The sequence below is a fragment of the Sarcophilus harrisii genome, chromosome 2 (genome assembly GCF_902635505.1).
Source record: "Sarcophilus harrisii chromosome 2, mSarHar1.11, whole genome shotgun sequence".
In the NCBI taxonomy this organism is placed as follows: Eukaryota; Metazoa; Chordata; class Mammalia; order Dasyuromorphia; family Dasyuridae; genus Sarcophilus; species Sarcophilus harrisii.
In genome coordinates, this window is record NC_045427.1 from 248,174,448 (window position 1) to 248,194,697 (window position 20,250).

The following is a 20,250-nucleotide window of genomic DNA, read 5'->3' on the forward strand; positions in this document are numbered from 1 at the left end:
ACATAACCACCAGTCCAGTGCAGGCCCTCATTATCTCATACCTGGACTACTGCAAAGGCTTTCTAATTGTTCTCCCTGCCTCAAGCCAAGTGAACAAGTATTTTGTAAGTGCTGCACTACATTAACAGCTGAGCCTCAAACTTTCTTCTCTCCAATCCATTTTCTACACATCTGTGATTTTTCTAAAATACACATCTGACCATGTCTCCCTGCTATACAATAAAATCCAGCGGCTCCTTATCCCCTTTCTAGGATAAAATAGAATCTCCTCTGTTTGGAATTTAAAGTCCTTAGTATTATGCTTTACTGCTATCTCCAGGGACTTTATAGTCTTCTGTAAGTCTTCTGGATGTGCTATACATCATACAAAAACACAACTAAAAACCATCTAAACATGAATATAATTTGAGTGCTATATTGCATATGTTTCATTAAAAAGTTATCTAAGAAAAAAGAAAATTATCTTCTGGTCTGCTCAATTCACATTGATCAAATTAACCAAGTAAGTAATTACTAACAAATTATTATTTTCATCTCCCAAGGCATACAATAATAACAAAGCATATTCAAGCACACTGCTCTGAAGATTTTTTGTAGTACTGATAAATAAAAATTTTAAAATTTCATTTATTCAATAATTATCTCTTTTTAAAATGCTTATTTTGTATTCTTTGTAATATACAAATTAGAGTAATATGATAGTACATACATATACTTAAGTTTATAAGTACCTATATATGTATATATATACATGTACACAGATATATATATATATATATATATATATATATATATATATATATATACATGTACACAGATATATATATATATATGTAATGGGAATGTGTGCTCAAAAATTTAGATAATGCTGATCTGTGGGATAAAATAGAAACTCCTTAACGTGGTATTTCAGGCCCTTCACCATGTGAAGCCAAGTTTTAATTCAAACCAATCCCTTTCATATACTCAATGTTCCCAAGTGACTGGACCACTTAGGGTTCCCCATTGCAACCTCTTACCTATGATCTTCATGCATTCCTGATTAGATTGACCTGAAGTCTGAAATGCAGGTGTCTTCATTTCCACCTGTTACAACTCCTTTCAGCTAACTTAAGGTAGCACCTCCTCCATGAAATCTGCCTTGATCTCTCCAGTAGGAATTCTCCCCTCCTTTTTCCCAAAGCCCTTTGTGTGACTGGTTTGCCCCTATCACATCATATCATAAGCAGCTATGCTCATATTGTATACTGTCCCAGAAGTCTGTGAGCTTCTTGAGGAAAGATACTAAAATTTTTTCAGTTTTGTGTTCTCAGTATCTGGAATAATAACCTGTGCACAGTAAACACTTAATATACTGTTGAACTGAATTGAATTAAATTGAGGTCAACTAGACCTAGGAAGCTGGGCTAGCCTGTACTCTTTATGCTTCAGCACTCGATGTGAGATTCTGGACAAGTCATTTAACTTCTCATGCCTAAAGCAGGGAAAATAATAACACCCACGTACAGGGTGGCTGTGAGGATCAAATGACAAACTATTTGTAAGGCACTTTGCAAACGTAAAGCACTATATAAATGCTAGTTGTTATTATTGTTATTAATAATGCCCAGCACAGAGTCAGTCAAATCCTTCCATTTCCTTCTTTGCTAAGAGGCCCACTGTTGCTATAATCTGTCTTCCAGTAGTGAGTGACCTGAGTTAACTATCCAGATTCTCTGTATCACATCTACATACAAGTTCAGAGTTGATTTTTTTTTCTGAGTATAATCTTTCAAGTTCACACCTCACTGATCACCTGTAAGAAATCCAATATACCTGATGATGCTTTGTATAACTGTTTCTTTCCACCAAGTAATCTGAGATAAGAACTTCTGAGGCCAAAGAGACAATAAAGGTGAACCCTTTCCCTGAGCTCTGGGACTTTCTCTTTTTCTAATGTTGCTGTTTCTGTTAATTATGAATGACCCAATCTCCAAGACCAGGTGAAACAAATTCACAGAAGTAGGAGTATTCTGGTTTTTACTAGACTAGTCTAGACAAGAGTCATCACTAATTCATTAATTCTTCTTTCATTAATGCATTTATTGATGAATTCACTTACATTTTAAATGTTTATTAAAAATCTATTAAATTAGGAGACCTATAAGATAAGGAAAATAAGTTCCCATTCTCCAGAAGCCTATATTCTCGCAAAACAGTGGTCATTGTCACTAAGCTTGTGAGGAGCTCCAGCCAGCCTTGAAGGGTTGGTCTTGCATTTTTCTAGATGATCTCTTCAGAATTTTGAGATATAGATTGGGGAGGAAGGAGAGGGAATGGGAGAAGAGAACTGAATACTTATCTTTCATTTCTGGACTGCCAAATGAAGTGTTTGGCCAGTTTATACAGAACTGCTTTTCCCCCCTCTTTTTTGGTACTATTCCTCTTAGCCCTCAGTGCAGAAACACTGAAATTTCTGCTTTAAAACTAGCTACTTCAATTTCCAAAATGCTGTTTTCTCTTCATTTGTTGCTTGTGAAAATAATTTTCAACATTGTACACAGCAACAAAATTAGGTGATGATCAACTGTGATGGACTTGGCTCTTCTCAAAAGTGTGGTGATTCAGGCCAATTCCAATAGATTTGCGATGGAGAGAGCCAGCTGCATCCAGGGACAGGACTATGGGGACTGAATGTGGATCCTAACACAGTATCACAAGAGTGAATGTTGAAAACTATCTTTGTATGTGTTTTGAAAAATAAAAAGCTATTGTTAAAAAAAACAACAAAAATAACAAAGAAAATAATTTTCAAGAATATGATTTTGATCCTAGGGAAAGTTCTGAGGATTTTTTAGAGATGAATTATTTGCTTTTCAATTTAACAAAAATATATCAAGTATCTATTATGTCAGATGGAATACTTTCATTTTGATGCCATCACTTTCTTCCCCAATATGGGCAAATATGTTTGTGCAAAGACATTCCTCACTCTATGAAAAATGAATTCCATCCAAGCTGACTGTAAGGTGAGTTTCAATAAAGTAAATTTATTCTCCCACTGCATTTATTTTCTAATTGTTTTAAAATAATTTTTATTGATATCTTTTGGTTTCACAATACCTAGATTTCCGTCTGTATCATTCTTCTTCTCTTTTCCCAGATAGCCATTCCTTATAAAAAAATAATTTTTTAAAAAATGATTTTAAAAATAAATTTTTAAAAAAATTTAAAAACCAGCAAAACAAATCAACACATTAAAAAACCCCACAAGAAAATGGTAATTACACCTAGTGCTCCAACTCATACTCCCTAACCTCTGCAAAGGAATGGGAGTGATCCCTGCTTTGCAGCTAAGCTTGTGTTTTTAAAAAATAATTTTGTAACATGTAGTTTTTTTTCTTTCAATAATATTTTATTTTTCCAAATATATGCAAAGACAGTTTTCAACATTCACCTTTGCAAAACCTTGTGTTCCAAATTTTTCTTTCTCTCTGCTCCTCTCTCCAAGACAACAAGCAATACAACATAGGTTAAACATGAACATCTAGTTTCTCTTCTTTTGGCCTTGCACTTTCCATTTACTCTTGGATATCTTTGTTATTTCACAAATCTTCCAATATTGTTTATATATGACTTTTGTTATCTCTGTTAACTTGGTAAGTGTGAAGTGAAACCTCAGGTTTGTTTTGATTTGCATTTCTCTTATTAGTAATTTAGAGTGTTCTTTCATATGGTTGCTAATAGTCTACAATTCTTTTTTTTTTTTTTTTGAGAACTTCCACTGATATTCATTGTAAAAATAAAAATATATTTTTAAAGGGAATGAGCATGGAGAGAAGAGAGGAGAACCCCTGTGTTATGCTGGTCACTATGCCAGTTGGGAACTGTGATACTGATATAAATTTTTTTCCATTATAAGTTTTGACATGATATGCCACTGCCTATCACTCTCAACTTTTGCAATGCCTTACGTATAGCAAGAACTTAATAAGTATTTGTTAAACTGAACTATCTATCTCCTGAGTACCAGCAGAGAGTCACAGTCAGTCACAGCACCCTATGTCCCTGGGCCATTCACACTGAAATTAATAAGTAACATCCTAAGGAGCCTTTGCTAACATAAAAGTGCCTTGGGAATGTCTATTTCTAACAATAAAGATGACCCTATTGACCTGAACACTTCCTAAATAGAAAGTAGATTCCATGGGGTGCCCTTGTGACAGTGAAATCATCCCAGTCCTAAAGAATTCTGTCAGCATGCCATGGAGACTAGGACATTTTGGGGATGAAGAAGTTGTCATAATTTTATTCTTAGTGCAGGACAGTATGAGAAATGAAGTTTCATGTGAACCAAAGAAACTCTTAAAAATAACATTATGATCCTCACGTAACATGAGCTGACCTTTCAGATTTCCATTTTAGCTCAAACGCCTACACTCTCCTTCTGGTTGTTGGGATATTTTTTGGCTAGATAACCACATGTAATCATGGGAAATCAGAGATTATTTCTTGGGTACAAAATTTAGTGTGGCAGTTAAAATGTGGGGTCAATCTTACTGTGTTGACTACTAAGAGTTAAAAGTCAAAGAAAATACTAGTGAAGGCAAGGTAGTTGTTTCTCTTCTTAAAGATGAGTATAATAATTTAGTCCATGTAATCAACCTAAACAGTCTTAAAAGATGCTAAAACAAACAGAAGAGCCTGAGTAAACCAAAAAACAAAATGAATGAAAATCTAGCATGTTTTTAAGAGTTAGTCAGTCAATAAGCATTTATTAAGCACCTACTACATGCCAGACACTGTTGTTAAGAGCTGGGGATATAAAGACAGGAAAAAGACAGTACCTGTTCTCAAGGACCTCAAGATATGATGTGGGAGGCAGCAGGCACATATAAATAAGTTAGATAAATAGGAAATAATTAGCAGAAGAAAGGCACTAAAGTTAAGAGAAGTTGGGAAAGTCTTCTTGTAGAAGGTGGGATTTTAGTTGGGACTTGAAGAAAGCAGAGATGAGAAAGGGGAGGATTCTAGGCAAGTGAGACAAACACTGAAAATGCCTGAGGTTAAGAGATGGAGAATCTTGTTCAAGGAATAGCAAGGAGGTAAATGTTTAGATTGAAGAGTATATTTTAGAGAATCAGAATGGGCAATGAAATAACAAAACTGTTTCTTTTTACAGATGATTTGATGATATACTTGGAAAATTCTAAAAATTCAACTAAAAAGTTAGATGAAACGATCAACAATTTTAGTAAAGTACCAAGATATAAAAATAAGTACCCCCCAAATCATCAGCATTCCTATATATCCCCAACAAAATTCTGCAAAAAGAAATAGTAAGAGATATTCCATTTTAAAAATTGTAGACAGTATAAAACACCAGGAAGTATACCTACCAAAATTAACCCAAGAACTATATGAACATATTTATAAAAAAATTTTTTATACAAAGTCAGAATTAAACAATTGGAGAAATATTAATTGTTCATGGGCAGGCAGACCCAATATATTAAAAATGACAATTTAACGTAATCTATTTATTCAATGCTATCCCAATTAAATTACCAAAAAAAATTATTTTGCCGAGCTAGAAAAAATGATAATAAAGTTCATTTAGAAAAACAAAAGGTCAAGAATAAAAGGAATTAATGAAAAAAATAAAGGAAGAAGATTTAGCAGTAATAGCTCTGAAACTGTACTATAAAGTAGTAATTATCAAAACTATCTGGTATTGGCTAAGAAATAGAAAGGTAGATCAGTGAAAGTACACAAACAATATACAGTAGCAAATAATTATAGTAACCTTGTATTTAACAAATATAAAGATTGAAGCTTTTGGGATAGGAATTCATTTCTTGATAAAAATTGTTGTGAAACCTGGAAAGCAGTCTGGCAGAAATTGACATAGATCATTTTCTTACATCAATTACAAGACTAAGGTCAAAATGAAAATATAACCTAAATGTAAAGGGAGCTATCACAAGAAAATTAGAAGAAGAAGGAACACATTACTTATCAGATTTATGGATAGAAGATTCATTTAGGAATAAACCAAGAGAGGATTGTGAGGTGTATAATGGATAAATCTGACTTACATTAAATTAGAGTTTGTACAAATAAAACCAATGTAGCCAAGATTAAAAGAAAAGCAGAAAACTGGGGAAAAGTTTTATGGATAGTTTCTCTGATAAAGGTCTTTTATCTCAAATTTGTAAAGAATTTTGTCGAATTTAAAAGAATAAGTCATTCCTCAACTGGTAAATGGTCAAATGATTTGAATGGGCAGTTTTTTTTCAAAGAAATCAAAACTATATATAGTCATATAAAAATGTTTGGAATCATTGTTTATTAGAGAAATATAAATTAAAACAACTTTGAGATATCATCTTATACCTATCAGATTGACTAAAATGAAAGAAGGGGAAAGCAACAAAAATTGGAGGGGATTTGGAAAAATTGAGATACTAATTCACTGTTGGTAGAACAATGAACTGATCCAATCATTTTAGAAAGCAATCTGGAATTATGTCTAAAGAGTTATAAAATTGCAAATACAATTTGATTCAGCAATACCACTATTAGGTCTCTTTCACAAAGTGATTAGGGAAAAAGGAACAGAACTTATATGTTCTAAAATATTTAAAGCAGCTTTCTTTGTAGTGGCAAAGGCTGAGAAATTAAGAGATGCCTATCTAATTACACAATGGCTAAACAAATTGTGGTATATGATTGTGATAATGTGCTACTGTGCTATAAGAGATGATTGATTTTAGAAAAACATGGAAAGAAATAATGAAGAGTGAAATAAGAAAAACCAAGAGAACACATATATTGTAACAGCAATATTGTTCTAAGAACAACTTTGAATAACCAAGTTATTTTGAGTATTAATAAACTACAAAAGACTTAAGAAGGTGCTATCTACTTCCAGAAAAAGAACTGATAAACAGAAGTATGTATAATATGTTCACACACATACACACATAGTGTCTAATTGTAACTTTCTCTAGGGCAGAGTGGGGAACGAGGGAGAAAAAAATAAAAAGTACACAGAAAAGAATGAAAAAAAACTTAGAAGAGCGCAGAAAAGCAGGATAGTTTTGAAAACTATGTGTGGTATTTATTGCATAATTTATAAAAAAGTAATGAAATAAGAGATTATGATTTTATATTAATCTTATTTTTATGTTGTGCTGTGTACATATAAATGTTTTTGTTTTTTTTTTTGTGTTTGAGTTTAAAATAAATAAAAAAAAAATTAAAATAAACCGAGGGAAAAAGAGTGTACGGGAGTGGTAAGAGGTTTAAGAAGACTGAAAAGGTAGAAGGGGACTAGGTTATGAAGGGCTCTAAATACCAAACAGTATTCTGTATTTAATTCTGTCTTCCTGGAAGGAGACACTGGAATTTATTGAGTAAGAGGTATGATATGCACTTTAGGAAAACCATTTTGATAGCTGAGGGAAGAATGGACAGGGAAGAGGCTTGCACCAAGAAGATCAACAAGCAGGTTATGGCAACAGTGTGAGGTGATGAGGTTAATAGTTAATAGGGTCAGAGCAGAGAAGGGGAATATGTAAAAGCTGTTGCAAAGGTGAAATTGATGGGCCTTGGCCACAGTGTGGCAACAGGATATGGAGAGTAAGAAGTAGGAATCCAGGATGTCTCCTGAGTTGTGAGCCCAAGGGACTGGGAGAATGGTGGTGCCTTTGACAATAAAATGAAATTTTGGAAGGGCAGAGGAAAGATGAGTTTAGTTTTACACATATTGAGTGTGGGATGTCTCCTAGACAACTTGTTTGCGATATCTTATAGGTAGTTGGGATGAGAAATTGGAAGTCAGTAGAGCAAGATAGGAAGATTAAAGATGCATCACCATAGGGCTGGAAATTAAATCCACAGGAGCTGATGAGATTGTCAAATGAAGAGTATGGAAGGAGAAGAGGAGAGGGTCCAGACAAAGCCCAGGATACTGGCTCTTTTGCTAACTCTTGAAGCCTGACATCATGGATACATAAATCAGGGACTTCTAATAAGTATGTCCCTCCTCGGATTATCACAACCAGAGCTGTGGACAGCTGTCTCACATTACCTTCTACAGTTTAAAAAAAAAAAAAAAAGCCTCTATCCAATAATAATGATAACAAGTCACATTAAAAAAACTACTTACAAATTGGATGTGGAAGACCTGAGTTTAAATTTTGACACCATTAGTGTAACCTTGAGCACGTTACTGAAACCAATCCTATCAGCTTCCTTACAAGCAAAATGAAGATAATTTTTAAGGTCTTTCCAAATCTAACTCCCCTGAGGGAGATACTCTAAGCATTATCACCTCTATATTTCACAGCTAATAAACTGAGGCCCAGAGAAATTGATCAGGTTCACACAGCTAGTAATTGTCAAAGCAGAATTTGAACCCATGTCTTTTCATCTCAAATCCAATATTCTTTCTACTGAACCATGAGGCCTTTCTCTATGACTTGATTCTGACTTCTTCCACAGATGCCTCTCTCCTACCAAATCTGTTTTGGGTTGGTTGGTTAGTACAAATATCAGTGAAGGAAACAATAGCAAAAAGACACAGGAGGTGATTTTGTTTTGTTTTGCACACTTGATATGCATCAAATGTAAGAAAATGCTGAATGGGTCTCCTAAGCTAACTTCCTTTATCTGCTGCCATTTTGGGATGTGAAGCATCATAGTGAAGATGCTTGGTAAAAGGTACTTGCTTGACCATTCTTAGCCACATCCTTCTCCCCAATCCTCCATGTTACGTCACAAGAAGCAAAGCTGCAGGAGAGGCCTGAGGTCACAGAGCACTGTACGCTTGTCCCTCCTAGGGCCCGGCAGACCGGGAACCTCCCCATCCGAAGCTCAGCCACCGGATGAGAGTGGCTCTCTTTTCCACATGGCATCAGCTTGCGGAGGCTGCTTCCTAAGGCACCAAAGGGATGGAGTCTATCACAGAAGTCATCCCTGCTGATGAAAGTCCTGGAGGAAGAGGTATCCATGTTCTAAAGCAGCAATGAGGGGAACTAGCACCAAGCACAATAGTCACAGGTGTAAGCAATCAGCGCTGTGGAAAGGCAGTTCAGTTCATGCAGAAGTAAGTCCCTTGGCAGTCAGCGCCGGGAGGGTTTGGAAGCAGGCTTACAAAGCACAGAGTGCTGCCTTATAAACATGGAGTTTGGGGCATTATCAGTAATGTGATCCAGTGGGTTCTGAAGATCAGGAAAGATGTGGCCCAGGGGCTGGGGTAGAGAGAAGGGAAGGGGAAGACGAATGCACGTCAGTCAGTCTCCGTGTCCATGGGAATTCTATCAAGGGCAGCCAGACAGACTGCCCTCTGCCCCATCAGTGGGCATCATGAGATGGACTGAGCAAGGGTGATATCCCCACCACCTAGTCTGGCAGTGGCTGCAGATGCTTCCTGGCCACTGGCGTACTGATGAGAACAAGTTGGCAAGAAAGAATATTTTAAGTATAAGAAGCAGGAGTAGAACCAAAGATTAGCTTTGATGTGTGCCTCGGACAGTGACCTTTCCCAGCTCAAGTTTTTCCTGATCACCACTCCCAGGGGCAAGTCAGTTGACTTCTCTGGGACCCAGTCCCGTCCCCTGTAAAACAAGGGGAGTGCAGAAGACAGTGTTTAGGCTTCTTTTCACCCTCACACTCCCTACTAACTTCCCTAGGACTCTGGAGAGCACCAACATCCTTCCTGCCTCCCAGGTTCAGAACTAAACATCATTCTCGACTTCTCCTCCTCTCCCCCCTCCCCCCATAACTCCTCTGACACTGTCCCCCCTTCATTCAAACCTGGACCATCGTGGTTGCCTCCTGATTGGTCTCCCTGACAAGTATCTTCCTACTCCAATCCATCCTTCACTCAGCTGTCAAAAACTGATCCCCACAATTACACAACTCCTCTGTTTGACTTTAAAGTCCTCAGAACCTGGCTCCTTCCTATCTTTCCAGTCGTCCTATACCTGACTCCCTTTCATATATATTGCAGTCTAGTGACATAAGCCTCTTCACTGCTTCTTGAGCACCAAACAATCTCCCATGCTTAGAATTTCCTCCCTCCTCGTCTCTGCTTCCTCCTTGCCCTGGAATCCTTGGTGTCCCACCTTCTGCAAGAAGCTTTCCTCAGATCTGTCTTTAAACTAGAGCTTTGAGATTATCTTCAATTCATCTTGTTTGTACAGAGTTGTGTGCATGCTGTTTCTCCTTTCTGAGAGCAGGGCCTTTTTTGGTCTTTATCTTCCCAGAGCTTAGATCAGTACCTGGCACATAGCAGGTGCTTAATAAATGCTTTTTGACTGACTGTGAGACCTCCTGCTAAGGAGGTTTACTATCACACTGGCCAATGTATTCTCTGTTCCCCTCTCCAACAAGATCTTGCTTGAGGCTTCTCAGTGTCTCATCACAGTTTACTTCCTATCTGCCTATTTCTTTTCCATAACAAATCTTCATTTGTTTAGTTTGTTTACTGACTTTTCCTTTCCAGTGGTAAAGCTCCAGATCTCATTCAAGTATGAAGTTTCCATTCATTCCTGGAACACAGAAACTATCAGAAGCATAATGGCCAAAAGAGAAAAATTTGTTTCTAATCTAAAGAAGTCTTTATGTGAGAATTACATTTTAAGTGTGTTTTATACTTATTTATACATATCCAAATGTACATTCTGAGTGTGCCAACAGAGGCATAATTAGCAAGAACTACACCTGGGGAAATTCATTTGGGGTTGGCGTTAGAACAGCAAAACAGAGGGCAGTCCCATCACCTTAGGTGTGCTTGTGCTAGCAGGGGTCTACTCTGCAGAGAACATAAACCCTCATCCTTGGGGGAGGGAAAGGAGGTCAACTATCAAGATAGGCTCTATGTGTATGTATGTATTTGCCTGCCAGAGGCAATCATGGAGAACCAGGACAGCAGTCAACTTTGGGGAGGAAGTCTGCCCTCTTCCAGGTGTCAGTGCCCTGGGGCAAAGTCCTATTCATCCCTCAAGTCTCATGTCTCAGTGTGTTGGGTGCCATGGGAAAATGTTACCAAAGAAATAGTCCTACTCTCTGCACATCTCTTCACAGGCAAGGAACTGTGAAAGGATCAGGGATTAAGGCAAAAAGGAATTGGAGAAGATCAGAAGATACAGTCACAAAATATCACTCAGGTTGTTTATTCAAAACAAATTTCAGAAGCCTAAAGAACTGCAGGTTTTGTAGCAAAACAGCAGAATCTTCTCTGTAAGCCAAAAACAGTTGGATCTTAGTAGCTAGCACAGTGTCCACAGTCTTACACTTTAAGAACTAGCATAAATAACACACGTTCTTTCTGAAGAGCTGAAAACATACCTATAGACTATAAGTGAAAAAAGATAAAACATAGATGTATGAAAGAAAGCTGGAGTGCACAATGTGCCTGTCAACCCGGCTAAGTGACAAACATCTCCGGGAGAGACCCTGATGCTGCAGGGAGCACGGCACACAAATAGTCTTCCAGACAAGGCCTGGCCGCATTGCAACATCTCCGTGCCTGGCATGCCCTAGTCTGGGCAAAAGACAAACTTCATGCTAACCCTGTGAAAACAGTTACTAGCAAGGAAAGACAGCCATCAGCCCTGAGCTGGTGAGAGGGGGAAAAATCCCAGGCTCTCAGTCTTCCCTGACTATGACCTTCATGCTCCACTGGATTTCTGAAGATACTGAAATCTTGGCAGTCAAGTACACAGTCTGTGGGAACGAGGAAGTCTCTGATAGGCCTGCTGGTGAGAATTGGGACCAGCCAGGCAATTTTGGGGCCCTGTGAAATCCTAAGGAGACAGACAAAAACAGCAGTTTGTGTTCTGTGCTGGGAACTAGGAGGAACCAGTGGCCAAACCGTGGCATGTGAGACATGAGAAGTCATCTGACAATGTGGCTCATGGAGTAAGAGCTGTAGAGCCACCTTCCTTCCTCAGAGGCAAGGAGAGCAGTCTCCCGGCCTCTCTTGGGCAGCTGAATCCCAAGGAGCAGGATCTGAGTCGAGACAACAACCAGGGTTGGAACACCCAAGACCAGGTTATAGAGCTCAGAGTCCAGGACAAATGCTCCCTTGCTTCCTCATAGGCTCAGGGTGAGTCAAAGAGAATGACAGAGACAGACAGGGAGATAGAAAGAGTCATGTACATATCTATATTATCTGATCATTAAAAAAGTCTATATTCCCCAGCACCTGCAAACTCTCAAACTGGAAAAGTCAGGATTATTTCTGATCTCAATTACTGAGTCTATAGCTTTAAGAAGAAACAAGAATTTCTATAAGGAGACAATCACCTCCCCCTCTCTAGGGCAGGAAAAGCTTATTCCTGAGAATCAGAAAGATCACAAACTTGAGGAAGACAGAGGTAAATTACAAGGACAGCTTGCTGATCTGGGGGCTGGGATTGAAGACTTGCAGAGGTTGAGATCTTGCTTCATGCCTCCTGTAAACCCTTTCATGATAGCTGGGTCTAATTCCCAAAGCTGCAGTCACTGAAACATCTGTTGGAAAAGTAGAACTTTTGGAACTCAATGCTTAGGGAATGTGGTGAAAAGCAAAATCCCAGCCAGGTGGGAAGAATTAGGAAATGTTTCCTGGAGGAGAGGAGTTTAGAGAACAGTTTGGAAGGATGGGAGGAGAGGGGCTGGCAAAGAGGAGGGGGAGGGGACTTTCATCCAGCTGGGAGAACACATGAGCAAAGACACAAAGGTGGAGCTGAGATGTCAGGTACGTGGGATGGTGTGCAGATGTTCTTGCTCAGAAACGAACATGCTGAGAAGTGACAGGAGGTGAGGTTGAGGCTATGGAGGAAGTCTGAAAATCATAAATGAATTTTCATGCTATTCTTTCAACTCTTGACTTCCAGCCGTGGCCTTTCTGGCTTCTGTGGCAGCCAGGGAAATGAAAGGGCATTCCATGGACACCTGTCCAGCATCAGCCCGTTAGTGCTACCAAAAGACAGGAAGAGAGAAGTGAGAGAGTCTTCCTTTCCTCTATTTTACTGGTCTTCCTGAATGTGACATGGTAACTCTGGTCATTGATACTTTGAAAAACAGTATACCACACTACAGCAGGACAGGATCATCTCTTCAGTGAAATCTACAGTTATTCATGAGCTAGCTCTTATCAGTCAACACAGGAAAAACCAATTTGATAAAGATGTCTATTGCACAGATAATGAAAAAGTTGAGTGAACAGCCAATAATCTTGGATAGGCACTGCAGAGAGATACTAACTGGGCCTAGGATTGAATAAGAGGTAAGCAAACACCCAAGAAATTACATAGTGCTTTTAAAATAATCTCAAAAGCCCAACGGTGTAATAGCAGTATTCTTTTGATGATGTTAGAGAAGTTAGGGAAAAATCAGCTTTAGAACAATCAAAATCGCAGGTGCTGCAAAGTGCAATGGGTACTAATGAACTGCAGAATATTTTACAAAATGACTTGGCAAAAGAAGCAGCATAAAATATATCATCAAAGATACACATGGCTGGAAAGGGAGACAGAATTGTCTTGTAGTGAGTTCTGTAGTAGAACAGATTAAATGCTGGGTTTATATCCATAAAATATTAAATGAATAAAAGAAAGATGGCTAGCGTGCTTCTGTCATTTCAACTTGGCTCTACCTTCTACACAAGACCCTGTCTCCACACTCCCCACATTCTAGCTGCTTCTCACTCATAGAACTCTATCTCCTCCTGTCTCTGCTTTTTCCTTATGCCTAGAAAGCATTCTGGTTTTATTAGAACCTCTTCAAGTCAAGAGCGATTTATTAAATACTTATTATGTGCCAGGCAATGAATGAGCTAAGCACTGAGACTACAAAGAAAAGGCAAAAAATCAAACTGGTCCCTGCTCTGCTCAGTCAAAAAAGGAAGTGACATGCAAACAACTATGTAAAAACAAGATAAATTAGAAATAATCTCAGAGAGAAAACCTGAAGGGGGACTGGGAAAGATTTCTTGCAGAAGGAAAGATTTCAACTGCATCCTGAAAACAGTCAGAGAAAGTCAGGAACTCAAGGATGAGGAGGGAGAGAATTTCAGGCTGGGGGGGACAGCCATGGAAAACAAAGAACTGCAGAAAATGGGAAAGCATGGATGAGGCTCCAACTTGCAGTACTGTAGGATACACTCACATCAACCAGATCAAGGATTTATTCAAATATGGCTGGAATCCTTCATTAACAGCAAATATTTCATAGTTATGCTGTAAGGGTGAGGGGGAAGGAAGCAGGGAACAAGCATTTAAAGGCCTATTATGTGCCAGAGGCAGTGTGCTAAGCACTTTAGAAATTATCTCATTTGATCCTCACAATAAACTGGGAGGGAGGTGATATTATCTCCATTGTACAGATGAGCAAAGTGAAGCAAAGTTAAGCGGCTGGTCCAGGGTCACATAGTCACTAAGTATCTGGCCAAATCTGATCTTGGGTTTTCCTGATTCCAGGGCATCACCTTGCTACCTGAGAGAATAAAGAAATGATTGTGGAACTGAGGCAGTTGATGAGTTTTACTAACCACCCTGATTTGCTCGAGCTCCCTAGTATCCAGAGGAGGCCAGGCTGAGCATTCCTTAAGCTGAACGTATCAAGAAATTCCCTGTAGTATTCCCTTGCTGAACCCTCGCTGAACTCCCTCTGCTATGCTACAGAACCAACTCAGCCTGGCTCATGTTGACCCCCAGCCCAGTGGCCAAACCTGATATCCCTTCTGAAAAACAGCCCAGCCCGGAAATAACCTGATAAAACCGCTATGCAATTACCCTCACCCCCGATCTGTGATTTTTGTCTCTATAACCCCTGCTGCCTAAGTTCGCAAGAGTTCAATTCTAACCGTGTTTCCATATAGACATATATGCATGTCTTCTTAAGAGGAATAACTCCCCAGACACAACCAAACTGTTTTTCTTAGACAAAACTCTGGAAAAGTTTTGGACAAAATAATTACCGTAGTAGGAGGCAGTGCATGGTTAGGGCCAAATTGTCTATCACCTACATGCTCAGCCACTTTGCCTATCGAAAGCCATGGCAAACAGAGGTCAAGGAATAACTGTATTTGCTAACTACATATCTAATCATGAAACTGTCTTTGGCCTTTGTACTTGGATGAGAAAATCTAGTTAATCCAGAACCTCAAGTCAAAGCTGGGTCTAAAGGGTAGAATAACTAGACTCCTCTTCATCTCCCATTTTGGGATTGGAGGTAGGTGTGGGGAGAGCAGATGAAGAGGAAGCAAAAGCCAGAGAGAGCACAGGCCTCGGGTCTGTTTACAATACCTCAGAGGGCTAGGAACATTTCTACCAACAAAAGAAGTATTAAAAAGCTCTTATCTTATTATCAAGGCTTCTAGTAATCAACTCAGATCTCCACACAGCAATTATGATGCTTAGGAGATGTATAGGAATCAGGGGCAGCCTCTGCAATATGGAAGGGACACTAACTCACAGGAAATTAGGAAAGAAAAGCCACAGGGGTGCTTCAAAGAGCCTAAGCTGAGCAGGGTGGGGGATGAGGAAGGGCAGGGTGGGTGCAGAGGGAACATAAGATCACAGGGACATTACCTTCCACATATGAAGAATGATCCCGACCCCCCCCCCAACCCCCAATCAAACCTCAGGCTACATGGATGGCAGAGCCTGGAGGTCAGGAAATGCTGCTAAAGGCATGCACGAGTTTGCGTGCCTTTGACTTTCTAGCTCATCCCCAGTGATGTTATGACAAATGTCAGCCACAGATTCAATGATATGTCTCCTCTCTGACCACAAAGAGACTAAAAACAATAACACAGGTTAAAGGCAAAACGAATGCAAAGTATGAAAGAGATCCCAGGCCCCTAAAAAGGCCCTTATGAGCAAAGAACAGCATGTTATGTATGCTATTTAAAGATGGCAGGGTCTTGTTCTGGCTAGGACCTCCTTCAGGCTCCCAATCTCTAGGTCCATCTACATAAAGGAATGAAGGAGGTCGCTTATCTTAGGAAGTTTCTTATTTTGGGCACCCCACCCAGCCGGGCCACAACCCAACCTGGGCTCTGATTGCAAGGGGGAGGAGGCCAGGCTCTCGTGCTCCTTCCTCCTTCCTTCTTGAGTGAGAAAGGCGAGAGTTGTGAGTTCTCAGCTCCATCTGCTTTGACGTTACAGCCACATGAAAGGAGCCCAACCCTGCTGAGTATACTGTGGGCACAGAGGCTTTCAAGAGACAGGCTCATTTCCAACCTAATCGACAGCTCGAGGGGTCTCTCTTACTAATCACCCACCAATATGGCCTGAGTTCCCAGGCTGACTTCAAAGCTGCTCACGTGGTACCCCCAGTGGAGCATTTTCACATGGTCAGGGTGGTACCCACTTCCCCCCATCACATGGACTTGGGTGACATTTAGGCTCTGCATGCATCGGTGTCCATGGAGATGTGCTGTTCCAGGCAGAGATTTTTTTCTCTCTTAGTTTTCAAAGATGATAAAACTCACTTGGAAATATGGACAAAGCTCTGTAATCTCAATTTTAAAGTGTACCTTGTCAGTTCTTGGGTTTTTCCATCAGGCTGCCTCCTTTCATTTATTTTAAATCAGGAGTCCTCAAACTATGGCCCGCGGGCCAGATGCAGCAGCTGAGGACCATTATCTCCCTCACCCAGGGCTATGAAGTTTCTTTATTTAAAGGCCCACAAAACAAAGTTTTTGTTTTTACTATAGTCCAGCCCTCCAACAGTCTGAGGGACAGTGAACTGGCCCCCTATTTAAAAAGTTTGAGGACCCCTTAAATCATGCTGTGGTCAAAGATTTTTAGAAGCTTCAAAAGAGAAATCAACCTTATCAATATAAAGAATTAAGGTCAGCTGAGGATCCTATCCTCTAATGAATAAAGTCTGGTCTTCAGGTAAAGGAGAGCAAGAGAGATAAGTTTTTGGGGGACCATGACTCATTCAGCAGGAAAAAAAATAAATCTAAACTCCACAATGGACACACAGAGAAATGAGTTCAAACCTGGAAAGTATAAAGAAGCTTGCTATTAAATTTAAAGTTCTTTTTGTTTTTTAATAGGATTTGAATTTTAATGAAGTCACAAATTCAAAGTTGCAGATGTCAAGCAGAAGATGTAAAATAGTATTTAGTAAAAGTACACTTTTTGTTTCTTCTAGTAGTAGGAAAAAACCCTCAACTCCCTTTTCCTTTCTGTTGTCAACCCAATCCCTAATATGCCAGGGTATCCTTCACAGATGGGGGATTTTCTATGATGACCCATTCTTTAAGCCCCCTCTTGACTTATATTCTATGTTCTTGTTCTGTATTTACTCTTACCAATAATATTTTGATACGATGAACTAGAAATGTTACTTTAGCATGCTCTAAACCACTCTTCAGAGCAGATACCTAAGTGTGATTAAAAATAATAAATAAATAAATAAAAACCTTACTGACAACGGACCCATGGCTATAGTAATAAATCATCAGTAACAAATGTCCTCCTGATTCTACCCTAGAGCTTGGCCAAAAGTATGGTTCATGATATCTTCCTAGCCAGGTTATTCCTTTCTAAAATTTTTTCCATTTATCTTGCCATAGAGTTGCTAAAGTTCATTGATCTGCCTAAAATATTAATTTAATCTGTGTTCCATATTGACTAATATTCAATCTTGACAGTCATGATCAGAACAAATAGAAAGTTAAAGACATATATCTTTTTCCCCCATTTCAAAACAAACTTGCATGAAGGAACACTTATTTTAAAAAGCCGCAATAACAATTTAATTGTTAGATATAAATATCTATCTTTTAAACCAGGTATTGTTCCTGCCTTTAAAATTGATTTTCTTGCCTTCTGAAACAATTAAAATTCCAAGAAATATGCTTAAGGTAGGAGATAGTTATGTTACACCTTGTTGAGAGTTTTGACTTCAGTGGCAGCAGCAATTGTGGACTAATCAATCAACTATCCTGGTTATGTCAATCTTTGGACATACAAAGACAAAAATGAAACTCCCTGCTCTTAATGAGATTGCTTGTATTTTACCAAAGTGTACATAGAAGTATATGCAAAATACTTAGAATGAAAATCCAAGGGGGTTTGATAGGAGTTTGGGAGGGGGCTGCTCCTTGAGGCTGGGAAAAACAAGGAAAGCCTTATTATGCAGGTGGCATGATTTGACCTATGCAGGAAGTGTAAGACTTTACATTATGGGTCACTTTACACAGATGGGAAGGAAAACAAACAAAACAACTAACCAATTTCTCTTAGCCAAAAAATCAACAGGAGCCATCTGTAAAACTCCACCGGCTCATCACTGCCCTCAAGATACTTCTCTAATTGTATTAGAGATTAGTTGAGCTCATTCAGAATCACAGCTGACTTATATTTAAATCAAAAGGGAGAGAAAAAGAAAACCAGACACATTCAATGTGTTAATGTATTTTTGAGTGAGGGGACTGAAAAACCAAAATGGAGAAAAGAGAAGTTTGCTACTGATCCTTACCTGTTTCCACTAACCCATCATCCCAGCAATTTGAAGCCTTTTGGAAATAAGGACATGAGCCTGGCCATATGTGCTGCATGGGCCAGACCCCTCAAACACAATGCTCCAGGGGTGGGGTGCATATGTTTACTTTTCAAGTTAAAGTGACTCCAATATAGTTTGCTTTGATACATTTTGAGAATTCCATGACGCCCCTAGAGATCTCAAGGGATGACTTGAGTGCTGTTAAACTGGCTTAAGAATGATGGCATCTTATTCCTGCCTGACTGAACACCACCCCTACGCTTCGCAGAGCCCCAGAACAGAAGACACCACAAGGACAGCCATTTAGGGGCCGCATCATGCAGGCGACGTTGGGAGCCCAGGGCCTACCTGGCAGCGGCTGAAGACGTCGGTGAATGCGACACGGACATTGAAGTGCTTCAGGACGCTGAGAGCCTGCTGCTTGGCCTTTTCAGAGCAGTTTACGGAGAAGCACCGTCCTTCCCCCACCTGGGCCTGCAGCTGCAAAACAGATACGGGACACAGAACTGAGCCTGGTGGAAAGAGAAGCTTTCTTCCTCCCACAGGGAGAGCTTGGTTTTTATAACAGCCTTCCCATGACGTTCAGAGAGGACCTGGGTTCTGTGTCTGGCCTATGTGGCACACTCATGGCTGTGGATGGCACCCTTACTCTGGGCAGACTGCTACATTTGTCACCACTCTAGCAATCTGTGGAAATCCTCAATTGTCACTCTTTGCATCTAGGTCCAAGTTGGCGATTTTTCCCGATTTTTAGAGAAGTATTGCCAGGCCCAACAGGGATCAGGGCAGAGACTGGGTCTTCAAAGAATGACAGGAGAGGAGAGCTGACAGAAGGGTTATAGGGTTTAAAAAAAAAAAAGAAAAAAAAAAGGTCCTTGACCCAAAGGAACTCTGTGGATACAGAGTCCTAGGAGGGCACCTGAATGTAAGTACCCATGACTCAAAGTCAATTGGCTCTGGGAAGATTAGGGGAGCCCCCTTTCAACTCTGAACTAATCTCCACAAAAAGTCTCATACACATATGGCCCGTATCAGAGAAAATATCTTTGGAAATATAAACGGAAACGTGGGTAAGAGCTAAGGCTTTCCCTTTCTCAAGATCAAGTATGTACAAAGTCAAGGAATACAGAAAGACTGAAAAACTGAGATTTTACCTTCTGATATGGCGATCCAGAGGTCAGTATGATTCTCCCCTCCTTTCTGGCAATCTGGAGGCAGAATTTAAGTTATTATGAATTAATTGACAGAAATGACAAATAAATCAATATCTTATTTGTCCCTCCTCAGAACAAAAAGGAATATTACTTCCTACAAAGATGATGATATGGAAAGGGGTGATTTTTTTTTAAAGGCAGTAGTCTGACCACATCATCAGTCAGTCATTCAATAAGCATTTATTAAGCACCTACTATGTGACATTTTGCTATGTACAGAACTACAGATACAAAAAGAGGCCAGACTTAGTCCCTGCCCCCAAGGAATTTGCAATCTGATGGAGGGGAAAACATACAAATTTGCACAAATAAACTATATACAGGATAAGCAGAAGATAATCAATGAGGGAAGAAACTAGAATTAAGAGGGATTGAGAGACAATGAGATTTTAACTGGGTCTAGAAGGAAATCAAGGAAGCCTAGAGATGGAGACAAGTGATGCAGCTAGGAGACCAGTGTAACTGAATTGAAGAGTATGGGGACTAAGAGGAGGTGGTGTACAATTGGTTGGATCAAAATGACATCACTATGAGTAGT

At 39.4% G+C, this 20,250-nt stretch overlaps 1 protein-coding gene across 9 annotated transcripts in view; it reads right to left on the reverse strand.

Moving 5' to 3' along the window:
* EXD3 (exonuclease 3'-5' domain containing 3) overlaps window positions 1-20,250 on the reverse strand; it is a 428,763-nt gene that overhangs the window by 151,738 nt on the left and 256,775 nt on the right. For all 9 annotated transcript variants that reach the window (XM_031951937.1, XM_031951943.1, XM_031951935.1 and 6 more), the window contains 2 exons: window positions 19,653-19,706; window positions 18,847-18,978 (listed from right to left, as the gene is read on the reverse strand). In XM_031951937.1, the coding sequence (XP_031807797.1) occupies window positions 18,847-18,978; window positions 19,653-19,706 (186 nt within the window). The remainder of the gene's footprint in view (window positions 1-18,846; window positions 18,979-19,652; window positions 19,707-20,250) is intronic.